The sequence below is a fragment of the Lissotriton vulgaris genome, chromosome 12 (assembly GCF_964263255.1).
Source record: "Lissotriton vulgaris chromosome 12, aLisVul1.2, whole genome shotgun sequence".
NCBI lineage: Eukaryota > Metazoa > Chordata > Amphibia > Caudata > Salamandridae > Lissotriton > Lissotriton vulgaris.
The window spans coordinates 598,357,940-598,381,814 of record NC_141700.1 but is presented as its reverse complement, the minus strand read 5'-3'; the positions used below and the strand labels follow the sequence as shown (position 1 = coordinate 598,381,814).

At 45.5% G+C, this 23,875-nt stretch overlaps 1 protein-coding gene across 1 annotated transcript in view; it reads left to right on the top strand.

Moving 5' to 3' along the window:
• PDCD5 (programmed cell death 5) overlaps positions 1-23,875 on the top strand; it is a 67,080-nt gene that overhangs the window by 3,172 nt on the left and 40,033 nt on the right. Inside the window, exon 2 of the mRNA XM_086945458.1 lies at positions 6,550-6,593. Within this exon, the coding sequence (XP_086801584.1) occupies positions 6,550-6,593 (44 nt within the window). The remainder of the gene's footprint in view (positions 1-6,549; positions 6,594-23,875) is intronic.

Genomic DNA, 23,875 nt, shown 5'->3' with positions numbered 1-23,875 from the left:
TCCCTTAAATCCACACAAAGCCTGGCCTCCCCATTGGCCTTGCGAGCCACAACTATGGGAAAACGCCACTCAGTTGCTTCATCCTCCACTATAGTACCATTGGCTTTGAGTTTATCAAGTTCAATTTTCATACTGTCCTTCACCATAACTGGAACTCCTCGAATCTTGGCAATATTAGGAGTAGAACCAGGTTTTTAAAATAATTTTATGCTCTTACTTCTTGAGACACCCCAGCTTTTTTTCAAATACTTCAGGAAAACGACTGACCCAAGTTTTACACTCTTTTCCAACTTGACTAACAGAAGGTATATCTTTCAGACACACTGAAGGGCTCGCATTTGGATACAAAAAGACATGTAGTTCTTGTTGGTGAAACCAATTTATTAAGGATCCCCCGTCATGGAAACATACATTTTGCCAGGAACAATTCTGCCTTCATAATCAATCGTCTCCCAGAACCACCCTAGGAGATCATAATTTCACTCCCATAACCTCTTGGTCTTGTATCCGGTTTTGACAAAGTGACCTTCTTTAAAAGAAATTGATCAAAGAACTTCTTTGGAATCCTGGTCACCTTTGCCCCAGAATCGAATAACATCTTCACAAGTGCATCATCAATTAATACATCTAATGGACCTTCAGTACCAGACCCTTTTACCTGACCGAAGTTAACTTCTTCTATAACCTCCTCAAAAAATGTACCTCTCTGACTTTCTCCGTGCCACTGGAATCAAGCTATCCTGGCTGAAGATGGGTGAAACCCCTAAACCGGTTCTAGGATACTTGTTTCCAGTCCAGGGAGAACCTGGCTTGGCAGTTCGGGTTGTACTGTTCCCATGAGGCACAGGGTCAAGACTGATTTGCATTTGGCTGGGCTCAAACTGGAATGGCATGGTGAGCAAAAAAGCGATGGATTTAGACTCAGATCTCTGTACTGGGGTGAATGTATGATATTGTTCTGCATTCTGTCCAATTGTTGTTTTTGCATTTGTCAATACTACAGCCTAACATCATCTGGTCTCGAAGGCGTTCTTCCAATGATGCACAAAAATTGCATGTTGAGGCTAACTTGCGTAGCAGTAATATATTGTTCAACTGATTCTTCTCTTTTTTGCATACGCCTACCAAAGTTATACCTTTCAAGAACCGTGCTCACCTTTTGGTAAATAGTGTAAATCCAATTTGTTAATGGCTAAATCATTAAGACTAGAAGTTTCATTATCTGGAAGGTCGGGAAGATGTTCATAAACTTCTTGGCCTTCTGCACCCAAACAATGCATCAATAAGCAGTTTTTCCTTTCTGCACTAAGCGATGTTCCGCAAACCCGAACATAGTGTGTAAACACTTTTTTCCATTTTAACCAAGGAAGATTAGGTTCACCAGGAGAAGATAAAAAAAAAGTAGGAGCGGGTACATTCTGCATTATTGGAGAATAAAGTTAATTCTGTGAGAACAAAACTTACTTTAGTATGACAAACTTGGTACAATGGGAAGTACCGTGTATATATTATGAGTTTAACAAGTATATAATTGAGAATATCAAAAATGACCCTATACAAATATCAATAATAATGTGCAATAATAATGAGGAATACTGTGCGTGTCTTCAACGTTCAGCCAATTAAAGACAACGCTATACAAATATCAATAATAATAATGCGCAAGTGTAATGGGGAATGCTGTGCGTGTCAGCGACGTTCAACAAATTAAAGATGATGCACGTAAATACTGAAGACAGCTGTGCGCATCAGCGGTGTTATGCCAAACAAAAATGGCCACAGCTGATGTGCATAAATAAGGAGTACAGCTGTGCACATCAGCGATGTAAATGTAACCAAGATTGACACGCTTAAATATTTGGAAAGCTGTGCATATCAGCAAAGAATGAGTGATTAATTTTGATGCTATGCGTGTCAGCGAAAAAAGCGATGAAACTGCAATCTAAAGTTGACACGCATAAATAAATCACAAAGCTGTGCGCATCAGCGAAGTTATACCAATCAAATATGGCCCCCCCAAAGATGGTGTGAATAAATATTGAGTACAGCTGTGCACATCAGCGAATATGTAGTACCCAAGAATGACATGCATAAATATTTTTAAAGCTGTGCGTATTCGCGAGATCAGCAAAGAAAGTATAATTACCGTTATCGCGCATAAATATTTGCAAAGGTGTGCATGTCATCGAAATCAGCAATCAAAATGTTGACCTGCATAAATACTCAGAAAGCAGTGCGCATCAGCGAAGTAATCCCAATCAAAAATGGAACCCAATGCTCCTCCGTTGCGCGTGAGTGAAGTGTATCCGCTGACCTCACTCAATGCGAACTCCAACCAGCTGTGTGCGCATGCGCTGGTCAGCTTGCGCACCGTCACAGGAACAGCAGTGTTTGCGTGCTGCTACAAGCAACCCAGCTCGTGCACGTTGCGCACTCCGTCCGGCTTCCCAAAGCTAGGTTGCGGACAATATTTAAATGTTATTGAAGACAGTACTCCTTATCCCCAGTGACGTAGGAGCGGCTCGGTCTTCCCGCAATTGACAGGGAAGCGACTTCAGTGCCTCAATCTTCTAGCACCTGTGCCATAGACTCTCCCCTCATCGTGTGGTGGTCTCTTCCTCCTTTGGAGATTCTACGATCCCGGGGCGAGAAAAATCGAGACGGTCCAGCGAGGGGAAGGACACTTTCAGTGCTTGAACGTTTAGTAGAGTTATCAGCTACAAGCGGTAATGGCTTGACTTTCGATGGCTTCCTTCTCATTTAGGACTTGTATGTGTGCTCATGGGTCTCGCTGGGGAGGGTCCGTGTGCTGGTTCGGAAGGGTCAGGGTTAAGTCCATTGCATCGGATGATTTGGAACCACTGTTATTGGTGCCCGAATTCCAACCGTTTGATTAAAGAGGCTGGGCGGTGTATCACGGTACCCCCTGTGGTCCTTTTGTAGGAGTAGATCTACATCCGTCCTGTGCGACAGGGGGGATCTGTGTTGGGCGGGGGGACTAAGGGGTCGGAAACATTGTATGATTATGCCCTCCTCCATTCTTCTTTTTCCTTCTTTTAGGGTTTAGGTTAGTGGGGCGACAGGCACGCTGCTAGTGGGGTTAGGCTATAGCCATCGGCAGGGGTGCAGGGTGGGGGGGTTGGAGTTGTTTTTTTTTTTTTTTTTTTTTTTGCCTTTCTTATTTTTTATGGCCTTTTCTTTTCTCCCTTCCCTTTATTCCTTTGGATCAGTATGGTTTGTGCTTTATTTTGACTCATTGAGATCTGGTATTTAGTGCCCTTGCTTTACGTTAAGTCGAACTTGGGTGGGCAGGCCCTGAGTACTGGCGTCTACGGAAATGTATAATGCACTTTTGTGTTCTCTGAATCGTAAGTCTTAACGCCAGAGTCCCATGAATGGCTGTTTTATCTGCATATCCTGTTTTCTTGGCCTGTCCCCCGTGTTCTCTTGGTATGTTGTATGGCACCTGATCTGCTCATTTAAATAATATAAAATGAAACCTTTATTATCTCCTGTAATTTATTAATGCGTTCCAGTAGAAGATCCATTCTGAATCGCTGCCGGACCTCAGGTTGTTGGCTGAGGAGCTGTGTTATATTTTGATACATCAGGTTTCACTTCTGTTTAGCGGCCGGCCCCTGTGGTTGTAGGCCCGTACTTGTACCTTATGAATGCTGCAATAAAGGTTTAAAATTAAATAAATAAATAAAGGAGAATCACCAAGGGAGTGTACCGTGGACTGGACAGGAAGAGCGAAGATACCAGCTCCAACGGAGATCCGAAAACTAGCAGAGAGACAGCAAGTTAGGTTTGATGTGTTGGGGTCCTCGTAGCACACGTCAATAGTTCCGCTCGTTGCCAAATGTAAAAGATAGAAGGCTGCAGCGTAGCATTATTTAAAATATAGATTAATTTGTAAAGAATATAAGCAGGTAAAATACCCCATCCAGCATCCAAGATCTGCAACTTGCTTACATTCTTCCAAGGTCCATTCTACATTCAGGACCACAACACATAGCAACACAGAAGTACATTCTAGGAAGGAACACTACACCTGGTCAGTGTGACTGCTCTTCCCCCGCGCAGCTCCACCACTAAGTGTTGCCCCCTGGATTTCTCCAAGTAGCTCTTGCAATGGTTGTCTGAGGGAAAACCAAACTGGGATGAGCCTTTGGTAGCAGGTCATCAAATTCCTTGAGAATGTGTATGCTCAGTGCCAAGAAAATACATTGCAATACTCCTGCCCACTTCAGTTGAGAAGCATGCCTGAACCAATTTCAGTGACAGATATCCTGGTATTCACCTGGGTATTTTCACTGTATGTCTGAGCTTCAGAATACTCTTTTGAAGTTATAGGAAGAGCATATCCATGTGTACATTTGCACTTTCTCCTGGGTGGAAAATGGGGCTTTGGTTTATCCTAATTGTAGGGTCTGTAGAACCCACTGTGGGGTGTAAAACTTTGTCTGTTGACTCACGTTCCCACTGCAGCATAGCAGGTACACAAATGTGTATATATCAGCCATTTTCAAAAGGGTCTACACATATTTTCAAATGACACACACATAACAGTTACTATCAACCTTCTTGAATCCAGCTTCTATTCACATGGCTGCGGGGACTGAGCACCACCACCACTACAGCAAGCAAAATGAGCATTGGTGTTTGAGGCCTTCCTCTCTGATTGCAGCAGTATCTAGGAGCTCATGATGCCACAAAGGGTTATCCAGTTCCTGTATGTGAAATATTGACTCGAATTTGCATTGCTCTGGTACAGTCTCAATAGGACTACTGCAGCATGGTCTATGAAGGGCTTCTGAGGGAAAAATATTCTAAAATCAGCAAGATGGTGATAAACAGGCAATGCCTGAAATTAAAATCAATCACATAAGGCTGGTTGTAAAAAATCTACACTGGCCTTCACTGGAGGAAATAATGAAATTTAAGGAGTCCAAGAGGTAATATCTTCACTTCAATATTCTTCCATAAATCCCTAGCTACATTGTAAAATGAAGGCTTTTAAACCTGATTCGCAATCCAGTTGCAATCATAAATGCATAGGGAAAATCATCAACGTACTCTGCTTAAAACTCTAGAATGCCCTTGACCTGCAGCCTCAAATCCTTCAAGACAGCTTTGATGACCCAGCCAATGAAGGAGATATCGCCTAATGTTTTCACACCCTGTACCCATAAAGAATAGACTTGGGCACTCCAAGGTCACATCGGATTCATCACAACCTGCATTGTCCAAAAGAAAACCACCAGGTCGATAGCTAAACGGAATTCCTTTCCACCAAAGGTCAACGAACTGATCCGCATGGGTCAGATTCTCAAACAATGCGAAGTGCACGAAAACATATTAAGGCCCAATAACTCAATTGAATAATAATAGACTATAGTTAGTCTATTTATAGTTTAGAGAAACACTATTGGTACTTAATCTCCAGTAATTGAAGAAGTGGATACACGTGTATTAACCGCTTCGCTGCTGATGGCGAGCTCAGCTAGTCATCAGCCACGGTAGTCGTGTGGGGATGACGAGCTGAGCTCGTCACGTAATGCTGCTTTTCATAAATTGCCGCACACAGCGGGAAAAGCCGCCACAGCGATGCGGTTAATGTAGCAGTGTAATGATATAATTATACATCTCTGTAAAGTTACATTTTGAAAGTGATCCTAACAGGCACTGGTATTGAATACAAAACAAGGTCTGTGCCTCTTTCAAATAATCAACGTTGATAATGCCTATATGCAAGGTCTGAAGATAAAGTGCAATTACAAACTAAAATTGTGAAACACTCGTTATCACAATTCTGCAACTGAATAGTTCTTCAACAGTCAGTCTTTACTTTTGCACAATATATTAATACACAAATGATCTACCTGAGAAGACAGAGCAGTTTAGTTGGAAACATTAACATGCATTTGCTTAACTGACTGTGCACTCTTTGCCACAGACCGGTTTTAATAATATGTTGATCACTGTTCTTACATAGTTCAGAAGTCCCCTTTCCTTGATCAGTATATGCACAGACGTTCCAAACCCTGATTTTTAAAGAGGCGACCAGACAGTGGAATGTTTGATGCCTGATTTTATTTCTGACTTTTTAAGATGTATGACAGACAAAGTAGTTTTGTTCAGTCCTTGGACTAAAGTGGTAATGTGTGCTTTTTGAGATCAAAAAATATTTATGCATTTTGCCAATGTTTTTTATAATGGTCCTGGCCTAGCAGGTCTCGCAACAGTAACGTCTTACAAAAAAAAGTCAAAACAAGTCACTCTTTGACAAAACCAAAAGGCTGACCACGAATGTGAGACCTATTGGCCTTGCCAAATGTTTGCTTATTTTTATGCTACCCATGATCTTGTTGAAACCGGTTAACCTGGTCTGTGTGACTGGTCTAGCTACTTCATATGCTAACTGAGAAAGCCAAGTACATTATAGACTAATACAAACTACTTCAGTATGCATACTTTTGTCATGACCTCCAAAATCAGCACTTGCTTCTTAGCTGTAGATATAAGGACTCATTTCTTCTTTTGTAGGACAATTCCGGAGATCAGGCACAACAGCAAGAGAACAAACAAAGGTATGACCCTAGGAGAGGCGTTATTAATTGATTTAAAGAAAACCGTAGTTGCGGTTTTACACTTTTTTGCATGTTGTTTGTACTTCAAGTGCTGAAATGTAATTTTATCTTGAAAAATCAAATGTGTTTATCAGGTAAAACCACTGAATACTCCAGTTCTCACTTTGCAAAAGTGGATGTGATTGCCTAATGAGAGTTCTCTGTAACATGCTATGGACAGATAACTTAAAAAATCTTGGTTGATCCTTGCCCAATACCAGTTTCAGTTGAGCTTCTTCCTATGCTACTACTGTATGCAGACATTTGAGCGCCTATGGGATCAGAAAAAGCATACAGTCATCATCTTATTGATGTGGCTTGACAGCGCAGCTGTCGCCAGACAATTATGTGAGAATCACCAGGAGAGGGGCTGTGGCTCCACCCACATGTTGGGAACCAGGAGTACATATTTTTTAGGTCTCGCCTGTCGATGCGCATGCGCATCGAGCAAGCGAGACTATGGGGGCTCATCGACTCTTTATCCAACTTGCAAGGAATCGTGGCGATTCCTTGCAGTGCCCGTGACTTTTAAGCTCAATGCGCATGCGCATTGAGCTTAAAAGCGCGTGCACGTCCGTCTTTGTTTACCCGCTCCGCCCCCTCCCCGCCGTCTCGCATTTCCCCTGCCGCATCAAAGGCTTTCACGGCCGGCCGGCCATGCTTTCAGTTTCACGACCGGCCGGCCGTGTCAATTACATTCCAAAGCCCGCTCTCCCTGCTCCGCCCCCTGCTCCGGCCGTGTCGCATTTCTCCTCCCCCCTCCCCTCTCTTCCCTCCGTCTTGTTTGTTATTTTACCCGCTCCGCCCCCTCCCCTTCCCGCCGTGTCGCATTTCTCCTACTTCTACCGTGAGGTGAGTACGATTTGTTTCATGCTTCTACACGGAGGCACTGCTACTTTTTTCTTTTTTCTCAGCTTGTTTAGTAACTTTACTGTTGTGATTCACTTTGCTGCCGCCGCCCTCCCCATTGTCCTATTCCCTATGTTCCTACCCCCCTTCCGTTTGTGTTGGCCCCCTTCCGTTTGTGTTGACTTTCTTCCTGCCCCCCTCCCGCCATACTTTCTGTTGCCTTTCTTCCCGCCCGTTGTCTTTGTTGATGCCCCCTCCTATTGCCCGTGTCTTTTTTTTTTTTTTTTTGTTCGCACCCCACTCTGGTTGTCCCCCTCCCGTTGTCCGTGTTCTTCTTCCCGCTCCCCACCGTGATGACTTTCTTCCTGGTCCCCTCCCTTGCTCACCCGTGACCTGCACAGCCATAACTGCCTGCGGCTTCTGTGTAAGAAACATACTCCACCCCACACAGCAAAGAGGGAGGGAGTTTTGTTCTCATGTCTCCTGCTTAGCCTTCAGCTGTAATTAAATAAACTGGTAAGGAAATGACTACAGATTCAATGTGTACTGTATGCCTATTTGTTACACCAAACCTGAATGCCCTTGATCTTAAAATGTGTAGCCGCCAACAAAACGCGTGGCTCTTAGTCTGAGAGTTATTGTTAACAAGTTACACGAAGAATGAGTCATTATATTGTGCTCTGCTATCCCACTCATTTGTGTGCCCTTTGCTTATAGTTCCCCGAAAGAGCCCAGTATTCACAGGGCGACCACCAGACCTGTCCTTGCCATGTACATGCAGCACCAATGCCCTGGGTCTGCAGTGCAGATGTGGCGCAGTCATTTTTATCAACATACACCCGAGTCCATGGGTCTTCCGTGCCTTAATTAGTAGCCGCACTCTCAGCGGTGACAGCTCCTGTAAGTGCTGGGCCTGTGCTGAAAAGGGATGTGCAGCGAGTACTTTGAGGGCTCAGCAACCGGTCTGTTTTGACCGAACATGTTAATAATGCAAGCCTAAAAGGATGAGCCTTAAAACCCTTCGGTTGGATCCATTCTTCCAGCCATCTCCGCCTACTGACACTGGAGCGCTTCAAAAAGCAGAGCAAAACCTCCAAATACAAGTTAATTTTTTCTTTCTTTTTGTGTTTTTCCACAAAATGCATGAAGCATTGCCGTCTGTTTAGACTGGGTAATATATCCCCCGCCCCCATCATAATCCTAATCAGCCCTTACTGTAAAATTGTACCGGTAACCAGCCCACGTTCAAATTTAGAATGAATTATTGGCAGTCTGGATTGTCTGCCTCTGAGGTGTTCTTCCTTTCACTCTCCCGTTCATGTAAAAGAGGCCTGTCTGGCAACAGTAAACATCCAAATACAGGTGTTAATTGTATAATATTTTGACCTGTGTGTAATTTAAATGTTATATTATTGGCGGTCATATAATCTAATTAAATATCTGAGTACAAAACAGCGGCTATGATTAAGATTCCTAGTTTTCCATATTTTGTCACAAAAAGTGTAAATTCTAAAACTTTTTAAAGCTGAGATGGTAATTCATAGCCTGGCATGCCACGGTTCAATGCTAGAAGTGTTTGCAGTTCTAGCTTTGAATCGGGGTTATTCATCTAGCTTTGAATCGGGTTTAGCACAAGGGTTGTGCTTGCCAATGGCACTCTGTTCTGTGTTGGGATTACAAATGTGCAGCAGTTCACCAGTTGTTTCCCACGTCGAGTCTCTTTTCTGCCAGTGATCCATGCAGACTACACAGCCACACCATCAGTCCGATCCAGAACAGAAGGGTGCTCTGGGCTGACCTTGCCTTTACTCACAAGTCTTTAGTCTACTGTCTTAGCGTGCAAGAGTAGATGGTGAATGTTTGGCCATGCCCTTGTAATCTTCCACTTAGTGGTCCATTTTTAGGTCTCGCCTGTCGATGCGCATGCGCATCGAGCAAGGCGAGAGTATTGGGACTTATCTGCTCTTTATCCACACTGCAAGGAATCGTGGCGATTCCTTGCAGTGCCCGTGACTTTTAAGCTCAATGCGCATGCGCATTGAGCTTAAAAGCGCGTGCACGTCCGTCTTTGTTTACCCGCTCCGCCCCCTCCCCTTCCCGCCGTGTCGCATTTCTCCTCCCCCCTCTCCTCCGTCCGTCTTGTTTGTTTGTTTAATTTAATTAACCCGCTCTGCCCCCTCCCCTTCCCGCCGTGTCGCGTTTCTCCTCCCCCCTCCCCTCTCTTCCGTCCGTCCGTCTTGTTTTCTTTCTCTCCTGCCTCTTGTGTTTTTCTCCTTCACTGTTGTTTGTTTGTTTAATTTAATTAACCCGCTCCGCCCCCTCCCCTTCCCGCCGTGTCGCATTTCTCCTCCCCCCTCCCCTCTCTTCCGTCCGTCCGTCTTGTTTTCTTTCTCTCCTGCCTCTTGTGTTTTTCTCCTTCACTGTTGCCTTTTCAGAGTTGCCTGTGCGCCCTGAGGACGGTTAATCACCCCGGCTCTCCCCTGCTTGCACCCCTGGCGCCTGAGCCCACAGAGGCCCATTGAGTGCCGACCCTAATTGGTGTGCGCCCACCGTCTTCTCACTGGCGTCTCCAAGCACTAATTGGACCGGTCTCCCCCTTTCCTCGCTGCCTTGGTGATTAATGTGTGCGCTTTTGAAGCAATTGATCCAGGTTTAGGGTGCACTGAGGGGGGGGGGGGGGGGCTTTTAAGCACTGTACCCGTTCTGGATGGGGCTGCTGGCCCATCACAGGGCACCTCCCCGGCCAAGCAATTAAGTGCCCTCAAGTGGAGGCTTTCAGCTCTATTTCTATTTTAAATAAACATTCTGCCGCGACCCCAGCACTGGGTTCAGATCACTTGACTGGGCGTTTCCCGGCCTCCGAGGACTCTCGGTCCTGACGTGAGTTTCTAGAGGGAAACGTAACACACACACAAACATAGGTTTTGTGTCCCTTCAGGTATGTCGTACTTTGGGTGAATTTCGGTGCGCCGTGTATTGGAAGAGCTTGCTTCTTTTGACCTCCTTTGACTGCAGGGAACAACAACCTCTCCCAGAGCTGAACCTACAGACAGTTTATTACAAGTAGACCGAATATATTTAATTGGCTTCACAGGTGTGAAAGGTGTTGCCAAAGTAAACACTTCGAGTACGTGCTGTGGTACAGTCTCTCCCGTGGTGGTGAGTCACAATTGTTCTCGGTATCTTTCGAAGCACGTTTTAGGCATTGTCTCTAGTTAGTGACGTAATTTGCTGCCCTCCCCTGACCCCCCACCCTGTTAATGGTAAGCCTCCTTGAATCATGCTCAGTGTTTACTTCACTTCAGTGCTTGGAATGGGAAAACAGAAGTGCAGGTACTCAGTAGCAGACTCGGAGTGCCTGCTTGTTTCCTCAACCCCTCACCCTCACCCTCACTCACCCTCAACCCCTCACCCTAACTCACCCTCACCCTCACTGACCCTCAACCCCTCACTCACCCTCACTCACCCTCAACCCCTCAACATCAACCCCTCACCCTCACTCACCCTCACTCACCCTCACTCACCCTCACTCACCCTCACTCACCCTCACTCACCCTCACTCACCCTCACTCACCCTCACTCACCCTCACCCACCCTCACCCTCCCTCACCCACCCTCACTCACCCTCACCCACCCTCACTCACCCTCACCCTCACTCACCCTCACCCTCACTCACCCTCACCCTCACTCACCCTCACCCTCACTCACTCTCACCCTCACTCACCCTCACTCTCACTCACCCTCACTCACCCTCACTCACCCTCACTCACCCTCATTCTCATTCACCCTCAACCCCTCACCCTCAACCCCTCACCCTCACCCACCCTCACCCTCACTCACCCTCAACCCCTCACCCTCACACAGTGCAATAGGTCTCGGAGCATTTGAGTTAGAGCTTTTAGAAATGTTTATGGCTTTTTTTTTTAATTCTTTAGCATTGGCTACAGGAAACAAAAATGCTAAAGATTTACAAAAAAACCCATAAACAATTCTAAAAGCACTAACTCTAATGCTGCGAGACCTATTGCATTTCCAATGCTTGTTGTAATTCTAGAGGTGGAGGTAATCTGTGTGTGCGACAGTAAATCACTGCTAATAATCTTGGTAATATTCCCATACAGCAGTTGCGTATGTAAATCTGTTGTACACCTTTTAGACTTAGTGCCTCAGTGCCATTGGATGAGTTATCTCCTTTTATTAAAATCGAACACAGCTAGATATCAATGTTGTGCAGAAACTTTGCCTGACTTAAATATTGTGCCCTAAATATTATAAGTGAAAACAATAGAGTTCCACTGGTTTACATAGTCTATTAATTCCAGTGGGAAGATATTTTTCTAGATAATATTTAGGGCACAGCATTGATGTCAGACAATAGTCTAACAACTGCACAACATTTCATGTTTGGTGTTTGTTGACGATGATTCAAACAATCTGTAGTAGAACTGATACACAGATGTGCAAGCAGTTTTTTCCATTAAACTCTGGAGAAGGGTGCCTGGTGCATAGAGGCGTGGGGAGGAGGCATGTGATGTCTCTGGCGTTTTTTTCATAGGCTGTTCAATACTCTAATGATGCAGTCTCACGCAGAATGTTATAGTACTGTTGACTTGCATCGAGGCACTTGCCTTTGTGCGTCAAAAAGCCTTGGAACGTGTCCATGAAAGTTTACTAAGGCAAGCATGTATTCCTGAATCAAAGTGCATGACCCATTGTGTAATAATTGTATAGCTCTTCAATCCCTGGTGGCACAGCACCCAGGATAATATTGTATTGTATTGTAATTCTGTGTCCTTTGCAGCCTCTGAACCTCTGCTTTATTGGACCCCAAATAGAGGGAGCAAGCATAATCCAGTCTAGACAAGACCATAGCTTGGAAAATAACCTGACGTATAGCGGCATCGAAGAGGCCCATCAGCGGCCTAAGCCCCCGTAAAAGTCCAAAGCAAGTTCCTGCTATTTTTAGGTCTCGCCTGTCAATGCGCATGCGCATCGAGCAAGCAAGAGTATTGGGACTTATCCACTCTTTCCCCAACTTGCAAGGAATCGTGGCGATTCCTTGCAGTGCCCGTGACTTTTAAGCTCAATGCGCTCACTCACCCTCACTCAGCCTCAACTACTCCCCCTCACCCTCACTCACCCAAAACCCCTCACTCACCCAAAACCCCTCACTCACCCTCACCCTCACTCACCCTCACCCTCACTCACCCTCACCCTCACTCACCCTCACTCACCCTCAACCCCTCACCCTCAACCTCAACCCCTCAACCTCAACCCCTCACCCTCAACCCCTCACCCTCAACCCCTCACCCTCACTCACCCTCACTCACCCTCACTCACCCTCACTCACCCTCACTCACCCTCACTCACCCTCACTCACCCTCACTCACCCTCACTCACCCTCACTCACCCTCACTCACCCTCACTCACCCTCACTCACCCTCACTCACCCTCACTCACCCTCACTCACCCTCACTCACCCTCACTCGCCCTCACTCGCCCTCACTCACCCTCACTCACCCTCAACCCCTCACTCACCCTCAACCCCTCACTCACCCTCAACCCCTCACTCACCCTCAACCCCTCACTCACCCTCAACCCCTCACTCACCCTCAACCCCTCACTCACCCTCAACCCCTCACTCACCCTCAACCCCTCACTCACCCTCAACCCCTCACTCACCCTCAACCCCTCACTCACCCTCACTCACCCTCAACCCCTCACTCACCCTCAACCCCTCACTCACCCTCACCCACCCTCACCCTCACCCACCCTCACCCTCACTCACCCTCACTCACTCACCCTCACTCACTCACCCTCACTCACTCACCCTCACTCACCCTCAACCCCTCACTCACCCTCAACCCCTCACTCACCCTCAACCCCTCACTCACCCTCAACCCCTCACTCACCCTCAACCCCTCACTCACCCTCAACCCCTCACTCACCCTCACCCTCACTCACCCTCACTCTCACCCTCACACAGTGCAATAGTTCTCAGACCATTTCAGTTAGAGCTTTTAGAAATGTTTATGGCTTTTTTTATTTGTAATACTTTAGCATTGGCTACAGGAAACAAAAATGCTAAACATTTACAAAAAAAACCCATAAACAATTCTAAAAGCACTAACTCTAATGGTGCGAGACCTATTGCATTTCCAATGCTTGTTTTGGGCAGAAGTTGTGTGCTTCCATAAAGTTCTCGTCCTCCGCACAGCTGTGATAATTTTGTTTATTTTTACAGCTGCTTGAATTTGAAATTTGTGTGGCACACATATTACATTGTAATTCTATTAGAGTGTCTTTGATAACTATCTGCACAGGTGTGAGAGGGCAATCATTAACCTATATGGATATTTAGGTCTGGTTTGATAGTGCAACTGTCACTTGAAAGTTTAACTTGTGCCAATATTATGTTACAGTATTTTGCTTTCACACAAATACATATTCAGTCCCATGCTAAATACTTGTAAGGCTTCACATTATGATGCAAAATTCCTTTAAAGCCAAACCTATTGACTTTGCCCATGCTTGGTTCACCTTCTTTTTGTACCTACACCTTCTTTTTGTGCTGCTCAAAAACCAATGGTGTCGACATCTTATCTAGCAGTTGGGGGTGTAAAATACTTTGGACCTACATTATTAAATGAAAGTATGCAAACATTAACACCGTGCAAAGATTTAGACTACCTAGGTGATTTACAAGACCTTTAGCTGTGCACCAGAGAAAAGTAAATCCTGTGTAACTTCTATTGCCTACCCCAGTGTGACTTAATCCTACTTGTTCGGAAATTGCATGCAAAGATTAAGGATTGCTGCGCATGCTGTAATCTAGACTGTGGCTTGAAGCACCTCCCATCTTTTCCAATCTTTCATGTTCTTGCCCTTCATAAATGGCTTGCTTAATTAGTCCCACCTTTTTGTGTTTCAAACCCTCCCAGGAGGCTGCCCTGTTACACGTGGTTTTATGTTTTTTTTAATCTAGGTTCCGTTGTGCGCACCATTTCTTTTCTTGTTTGCCTCCGCTTGTGTTAGCACAGCGCGCGCTTCACAGATGCACTTTGTTTTTCTTACCTTATGCGTCAGCACAGTGCCCGTTTAACAGACACTCTGCTTCATGTTTCGGTTGGCATTTGCCTCATTGGTTTAATTATTGTTTTACTTTGAAGTCGATGCGTCTTAATGACTTGCCCAATTTCATTTTCACCATTGTGTCTTGTTTCCTGCTCTTGGCAGCCTGCTGGCCCTGTGCCGTCCCTCACTCTTCATCCCGCCCCTACCACCCATCCGAGATCTCTGCTTGTATTTTAGGTGATTTGTCCCAAATCACAGAATGTTGAGCCAAGACTCGAACTCCTGAGTCACCAGCTCTGACCGCTTGCCCTTCATAGCATGTTTGATGCTGTTTTGTTTCTGTTTTTTTAATGTTGCCAGATGGAATCATTTATAAGCTCAAAAGTTGTTCGTCATATCACGTGCTGTTTCTCTCCACTACCTCACCGCTTTCATTTTCACCATTGCTTCTTGTTTCCTGCTTGTGGCAGCCTGCTTGCCCAGTGCTGTCTCTCCCTACCCCCACCACCCCTCCGAGATGGTTGCTTGTATTTTGAATGATTTGCCCTAATCAGAGGACACCGCTTGCTCATCAGTGACTCTGCACCCTAAAAACTCTGGGGTCACACAATATGCTGCATTACTAAATCCTTATAAGTTCCCAAAGTCAAGACCTATTGATTGCAGATGCTTGTATCTCTGGCTTCCACGCAGGTCTATTTGCATCTGGAGGCTTCCTTTCCCTCAGCCACTTTGAAAGAAATAAGGTGTTCTACATACAGTTGCACACATTCTGAACCACTTGCACATGGTCAATTTATTTTTATGTTTAGAAATGAAGATTCTGTGTGGAAAAGTAATAGCAAATATATGGCAATAGCCACTTAGTTATAATTGTTCAACATTCTGTTAGAAATTGGATTTTTGGTAGGCTAGGGTGCGGTCCAAAGCCAGGTAAAAACCACCACTCTAGTCTGGTAAGGGAGTCACACGTCTAACATAACCCCTGCTCACCCCCTTGGTAGCTTGGCACGAGCGGCCAGGCTTATCTTGGAGGCAGTATGTAAAGCATTTTCACATAACCAACAGTACGACCGTGTACGCACCACAAAAGGACACCACACCAGTTTAGAAAAATATTCAATATTTTTATATAATTAAAACAAGACCAAAAACGATGAAAATCCACAGTACTATACTTAAAAGTTCACAGTTCAAAAAGACGTTGATAAAAAAAGAGTTCCTTGTGTGGATAGCCCCGTCCGGGCTTCCACAGTGTCATGACCACACAAATCCAAAAACAATTCTGGCTGACCGCTGGGTTGCAGGCCAACTACGGTGTCGGGAAGACCTGCAAACAGTACCTTTCAGAGATGCAGGGCGATGGGGCCCTTGAAGTCACTCGCGTTGCAGGTCGAGCTCCTTGCTGATGGGATCCGGGTGTTGTGGTGTGAAGCACAGTGGTGCGGCATGCCATACCCCCAGCTCTCGGTGTGAGCAGCAGCTCGGTGGTGGGGTCAGATTGCGTTGTCGATGAGACCAGGGTCACAGTGCGAGATGGAGGCGGTGCTCGACAAGGTGTTAGCAGGTCACGGTGCAAGCAGCAGCATTGTCGTTGCTGAAGCGCTGTCGTAGGCGGACGAACTAGAGTCGATGACAACAGCGTCTGTGGGCCAAGGCTGCAGTGTGTTATGTTATCTTAATTGCTATAGCGCACTACTCACCCTGGGGCATCTCAGCGCTGCCTAGAAACAGAAACATGAGGCTGAGGAAACCAAAAATGGATCAAAGGCAAGCTTAAAACAGAAGCTTTTAATTGTTTTCTGAAAATACTGTATATGGTGATTTTACGCAGGGCCATAGGAAGTTTATTCGAGTATCTTGGGGCAAGGTATGAATACGCTTAACCTCAGGTTTCTGCATGGTGAATATTTTAAGACTTTGTTTTGCAGATAGTAGGGACCTCTACCATTCAAGGCATTATAGGTAAGACAACAAATTTAAAAAAATGATCTCTTCCTTACTGGTAACCAGTGCAGCTCTCTGAGCAAAGGGGTCAAGTGTTGGGCAATTTAGAATCATTCTGGCAGCAGTGTTCTGTATCATTTTGTTATTTAACAAGCAGGGTCTCTCCCACTTCGGCCAGTAAAGCGTTTCCGTAGTCCAAACGACTGATTACCATGGCCTGAACTAAAGTTCTACAATGGATAGTAGGCATGTAAGGAAGGATTTTTCGGAGCAGACGTAAACTATAATAACAGGAGCTGGTAGTGGCAGCAACATGGTCTTTCATAATCGGCGTCTGGTCCAGCTTTAGACCTAGGTTTTTAACACATTGTTTGGGAACAGGGGCTGTTCCCAATTATGAGGGCCACCATTCTTCCGACCAGATATGAGGTTTTCCCATAAGCATAACCTCGGTTCTTCCGGATTCAGTTGAAGGCAGTTCTCCGTCATCCAGCTGGAAATTGCGAGCATTCCGGTGGCAAATCGTGTTTTCTCTGTTTCTGGATTGGACCGATGGTAAACATAAGCTGAGTATCATCAGCCATATGAAATTATCTCAAATCCTTGCTGTTCAACTATTTTTGCCAGAGGAGCCATATATATGTTAAATGAAGTCGGGCTTAGGCAAGAGCCCTGAGGTACACCCCTATCAAGATGCATTTTTCTGACATGTAGGGCCCCAACATGATGGGTTGCGCTCTATTGGACATGAAATGTTGCAGCCATTTCAAGGCTGTCCCTTGGATACCGCAGAAGAGTAGTCTTTCCGCCAGCTTTGAGTGCGAGATGGTATCAGTACTACTGATCCTCCCGCGTCTATTGTCTGCCTAAGGGAGTCAGTCACAGCCAGGATGGCGGTCTCAGTACTGAAACCCGGTCAGAAGCCAGATTGCGATGGATCCAAAATTTTATTGGATTCCAGGTATGAACTTAGTTGTGTGTTTATGATACTTTCCAGCGGCTTGGCCAATAGGGGTAGTAAGGAAATAGGGCAGTAGTTGCTTAGTATTAGAGGGTCAGCTGGTGTTTTTTTAATATTGGGTGAACAAACTCTTCCTTCCATGTCATTGGCATAGTACCAGATGAATTGAATGGTTCTAAATATCTCGGATTGCAGGAGCACAACTCGTGGCTAGGAGAGCCATTGTCTTTGGTGGGCAAAGATTTAGGTGCGAACCAGATTTAGCAGTAGACAGACCTTTTGGAGACCTCCTCAGTCGAGGTTGGTTCAAAACGTTCTAAGTTTCTACATGCAAATCTTTCCAGAGCCCTCAGGTTATGTGAAAGATTCAGGGTTGACGGTGGATGGAAAGATGGATGGATGGAAAGTTTGCATAGATATTGGATATTTTTTTCCTGAAAATAGGTTGCTAAGGAGTTTCAAAACTCCTGAGATTCCGTTGGGGACTGTCTACAGACATTAGGAGATACAAAGTCCCTTATTATACTAAAGAGGGCTTTAGGGGAATTGCTTGCGTGTTCAATTTGGTTGATAATAAACTAACGTCTGGCTACTTTTAAATTTAGGTGAAACCTGGACAAAGACTGTCTATACTGTCATCTGTTTTGAGAGTCCTTACTGGCTCTCCAGATTCTTTCCAGTCTCCTACATTTAGATTTTTCAATATTTAACTCCAGAGTAAACCAGGGCATTCAAGGCCGCCGTTGAAGGGTACCATACTTTTTTAGTGGGATCACGTAGTCTAAGGCTGTTCCTGAAACAGTATTGAAGTCCTCCAACATCTTGGATACTTCCATATCGTTCTTTGCTGGCTCCATGGGAAAAGCCTTGTTAAAGGCTTCTAAAGAGATTTCGCCATGGCCTGCGCCACTCTTGTTTTAGTCCTGCGTTTTATCTAAAGTCCTCGAACGCGACTGTTGAATGGCAAACTTAATCATGGCGTGATCTGTCCATGTGAGGGGGTCAGGATGGCTACAACTCAACTGGTCCGTGTTAGAGAAAATTAGGTCTAGTGAGTGAGCAGCCCGATGTGTTGGACCTTTTAACTCCTTGAGTGAGTCGAATTAAGTCAAGGGAAGAGAGGAGTTTATTAACATCCGGGTTAGTAAGATTTTCACCATGAAAGTTGAAGTCCCCCCCCCCCCCCCCCCCCCCCCCCCCCAGCAGAAGAAATGTATTTGATGCAAGGCGATTTGTTCCACCAATTGGTCCGTGAAATTGGCTTTAGATCTTGTAGGACGATATTAGTGCTCCATACCAGCTATCTGTAGGGGATAGGTGATCTTAAAAATTCCCAATTTTAGGCAATCGTTACTTAAGGTAGAGACTCAGTTCAGAGAGATGATTTTTAAAAGCTATGGCTATGCCCCTTCCTGTTTTTTCTTCCTTAACCAGATGTAAGAATTTATAGCACTCTGAGATAGCCAAAAGTATCAAAGGGTGATTTGAGGGATTTAACCATGCTCTGTGGGATGAAGGTAATGCGTTGTTTAACTTACTAGCGGTGCCCCCGAACCACAGTGCAAGTAGCGGTGTCTATTTCGGCGGGAAGTGGTGGCGTCAGGAAGGCCATGCCGTCGTTGTGTAGCGATGATGTTCGTCCGCAGGCATTGTCGTTGAGACCAGGGTAGCGGTGCGGCGTGGAGGCGGTGCCCTCTGCAGTGCCAAAGCTTCGTCTTGAAGGAAGGCGGTGCAGAGTGCGGTGCCCACAGGTCGCGGTGCGAGCAACGGCTCGGTGATGGCATCAGCAAGCGCCGTCGGTAAAACCAGGGTCCGTTGCAGCGGTGCCTTCAGGACACTGGTTTGGCAGGGTCGTCCTAGACGTCGTCGAGTGGCGTTCTTCGGGTTGCAGCACAAAACACACAGTCCCCAGTGCTGCAGGTCGAAGAACCTGAAGTCTTTGCTGTTCCTGTGACTTCGTGAACAGGGGGCAAGCTCTACCTAACACCCTTGGAGAGTCTCACCAATTTGGTTGCAGAAAGTCCAGTCCAGGCCTTTCACTGCCCAAGACAGAAGCAGCCACTGCAGGTCAGGTCAGCCCAGCAAAGCACACAGCAAAGCGGTCATTCCTTTTAGCAGCTTCTCTGGCTCTTCTTCTGTGCAGTCTTCTTGATCCAGATGAGTCCTGAAATTCAGAGGTCTGGGACCCAGTATTGTATATAGAAATCCTTTGATCTTTCAGGCAGAGGGTGTCTGTGTCCTGCTAGAAGCAGTTGCGCCTTCTCTGGCGTGAATTCCTGGCAGGAGGTGGAGACTGCTTTGTCAGAGGCAGACCAGGCCCTTTGAGGTGCAAGGAAATCTTCGGTGTTCAGCACCAACGCTTATGATAGTCTGCCACACGGTTGTGCTGTTTGTCCAATTTAGAAACCAGCAAAATAAAATGTGTTTATTAATTCAATATCAATAAAAAATTATTAATAGCTGCCGTCACCAGATATTCTTATGTTTGGGGCCCTGGGATAGTCTGTATTGTCACACTTGTATGAGTGTGATGGTCATAGGTTGGTTTGGTACTGTGATTGGCAGCCACAAGAAATATTAGTCTCAGAAAAAGGTCTGAGCTCCAGGAGAACCACTATAATTGATCATTGCCTGTCTCTGAGATTTCAAATTTAAAGTCAACATGAATGCGATTCACAAAGCGTATTTTTCCTTAACCATATCGAAGTTCTCCATGATTGTACCCCAAAAATGTGTGCAACAATGTTTCATTCCGATATTCTGTGTAGATGGAACAGAAGTGCAACTACTTTTTGGAAATGAAGCTTTACATTTGGAACCTACTGCATTTTGATCACTACTGCAATTGAGAGGTTGTGTGTAGACAAATTCTATCCCCAAGATCTTGCTCTTTAAGCTTCATCAAAAATAAAGGTCTTGCCAAGCCCATTCGCTAGTCCCTGCGGCAATGGGCCCGGCCCTGGGCCTGAAAAAACCTGTTTTAACGGCTGACCGTAACACTGATGCGCAATTATTCAATGATTGGATCAAGAACATGGTGGACTCAGTTGCACCCGCCAAACATGCAACCTCACAAAGGGAGTCCCCATCGGCCCCCTGGTTCTCGAGTGACCTCAGAGCCGAAAAGAAGGCATGTAAAAAATTAGAGAGACTATGGAGAGTAAGGTATGGAGAGGCAGAAAGGGACCTTTATAAGGAGGCACTAAAAAATTTGCAGAAGTCGGTGAGAAGGACCAAGAAAGCCTTCTTTGCAACCTCTATTCGAGAAGCTGAGCACTCTAGTAAGGAAGTTTTTAAAGTGGTACAGTCCTTTTTTAAACGTAGCTGCATAGAAAGGGAGGTTTCCCCATCCTTATCATTGTGCAACAGTATCTCTGAGTTTTTTGAGGGTAAGATTCAAAAAGTGTACGACTCCTTTGGCCCGGAGGTCAGGACGGAGAAATCAGATACAGTAAAAAAAAACAATGCCAGGGGTAGCACTCGAGCAGTTCGTTCAGATAGATTTGGACTCCGTTATCAAGGAGCTACAAAAATGTAAATCGGGCTCTCCCGATGATCCCTGTCCGCCTAAACTTTGGAAATCTATAACTGAATTTGTGGCTCCCACCCTTCAGTCCATCTGGAATGGGTCCATTACTTCAGGAGTATTCCCGGACGCTTGGAAGCATGCCACTCTTCTTCCACTAAAGAAAAAAGCAAATGGGGATCCGCTGGACCTGGGTAACCTGCGCCCAATTTCTCTTTTGGCGGCCCCAGGAAAAATGCTCGAAGTTATACCAGCGCCAGCTTAAAAAATTTATTGAGGACAATGATGTCCTACATGAGACTCAATCAGGCTTTAGACCGGGCTTTAGCACGGAGACTGCCCTCATTGAAGTGGCAGAATCTGTGAGGTGGTCGATGGATGCAGGGGAATCAGCTATGCTGGTTCTCCTGGACCTGTCGGCCGCCTTCGATACGGTGGATCATGATAGGCTCATACAACGCCTAGCTGAGATAGGGCTAAAAGATCAAGCACTTGGATGGGTTCAGTCTTACCTATCACTGAGAAAACAGAAGGTGGCATTGGGTCGCATGGTATCTAAACCCACCAAGATAAAATGTGGCGTTCCTCAGGGGTCGGCCCTGAGCCCGCTTCTATTTAATATTTACTTGGCACCTCTGTTCACACTCATCTCAAACTGGGGGGTCAAGGCAATATCTTATGCGGATGACACCCAGCTGGTGTTCCCATACTCGGAGGTGTCTGAAGAAGCTTTCGCAACTTTTAAGGGGTGCCTCCGAGATGTGGCCATTTGGATGAACGCTAATAAACTTAAATTGAATGCTGAGAAGACAGAGGTCATTTTCTTTGGCAAGGGAACGCCACCCCCTGCAGAGTTTTGGTGGCCGGTGGAAATGGGGATGTCCCCGGCGCCGAGCCAGAGCGCAAAAAACCTGGGAGTCCGCTGGGATAGCAGTCTCTCTTTTGATTTTCATATTCGGCAGGTAGCAGGATGCTGTCTATCCAAGCTGAGGAATCTGCGCAAGATCCTGAGACTTCTACCAGAAGAGTGTCGTAAGACTGTAGTCCATGCCACAGTTACATCGAGGCTGGACTACGCCAACGGACTCTATCTAGGTCTTCCCCGATATTCAATCCAGCGCCTACAGTTGGTGCAGAATGCGGCTGCGAGACTGTTGAGGTGTATTCCCTTCAAGCACCCTGTCTCTCCTCATCTTCGGGCACTGCACTGGCTTCCAGTGGCCAGTAGGATCAAGTTTAAAACCTTGACGCTGGCCTTCAGGTCCCTGTATGGCATCTGTCCTAATTATCTGAGAGCCAGGCTACCTAGGTATCACCAGTCGAGGACCCTCTGCTCCAATGGGCGGGTGCAGCTTGTGGTCCCCTGAGCGCGAAGGGTGCGGCTGGGTGGAAGAACCTTCTTGGCCAATGTGGCGGGGCTATGGAACTCTCTCCCTCCTGCATTACAACAGGCCCCTTCTGAAACTTGTTTTAAACGACTGCTAAAAACCTGGCTATTTACTACACTATGCTAAGATCTGCCACCTGACTCATGGCTAGTATGTTCTCATAGCGCCGGGACATCTCCATGTGAGGTAGCTGTTCGCGCTCTTACAAGACTCATTATTATTATTATTATTATTATTATTATTATTATGATGGGGTAAGTATGATACAGTTTATTTGAAGTATAACTGGGGTTGGGGGAAGTGGTATTTGCCTCCCTGTCCACTTTTAGATAGGAAATTACCGGAGAAATCTTAAGTTCCCATTGGTATGAAATGTAACCTATTTTGTGTGCACCTAGAGAAGCCCATGTCCCCAGAGCACTATCAATCGCAGATCACTAACTAGAATTTGCAGGGAGATGGCTTGCCCCTTATATGATGTGGTCTTGTAAGATTTCTAATTCACTGAAGGTATTTTACGCATCAGGCAATCAGTTATGAGTTGCAGTCTTTCCCTTTGGTGCGTGGTAAATCCGGATGTTAAAGTTTCTTGGGTCAATCAGAAAAATGGCAAAGTAAGACCAGAAAGACACACTTAAGACATCAGGCCTTTCAAATTCACCCAGTGTTGAAAAGTGACAGCCAAGGTTTCAAGACTTTCCTAAAATGTCCTTGTGCAGATGGAGATGAAGAAGTGTTTCACACATTTGGTGCTGAAAATAAAACCTCTCTGCCACCCACTCTGGTCAATTTAAGAAATTGGCTGACCAATAAACCAACGGTGTGCAGATCCAAAAGCGCCTCCTGGCTTGTACCACCTAAATCTGGATGGTCAAGAATGTGAAGTTTCCATAAGTATACTCATGAACGATCACCATGGCATAGAATGGTTTTCTCTACTTTTTAGGGAGCCAAAGTAGAGTAAATTAAAGTGGACGAAATATAATCACTTTTGCACGGATCCTTACTAAGCAAAACAGTATCATTTTAAAGTAATTTCTTTTGTCGAGAGGATGCTGCAGTGTAAACAATATTTCCATACCCAAGACCAGATTCAATACAAATGTTTAATTCAGGAATGTGTAAATGTGGTTCCAAGAAAGGTAGAATTGGTCTGAACAGTTGTGGAGAGCAAGATCCAAGCTATATAGTTTAGTTTAGTGACTTGTGTTTCCTGGCATGATAAGCTGATAGTCCATAAGAAGGCACTGATCATTTACACATTTTCTTTGCCTGGGCAAGACTCAATAGATGCAGGCTTTCACACCCCTCTCCGCAAGCTGATGTCTAACAAGGGAGGCTTGATGCACTTGCTCATATAGTTTCAGGAAGTTCTCTGTCATTTACCAACTGATCATGGGGATCCAGAAAGTGTTGTCACACTGTGGGCACTAGCCAAAACTCAGTAGGGTTCTTTTAAACTAGTCACAAGTTGGCTGTTATCCATGTTTATATGACA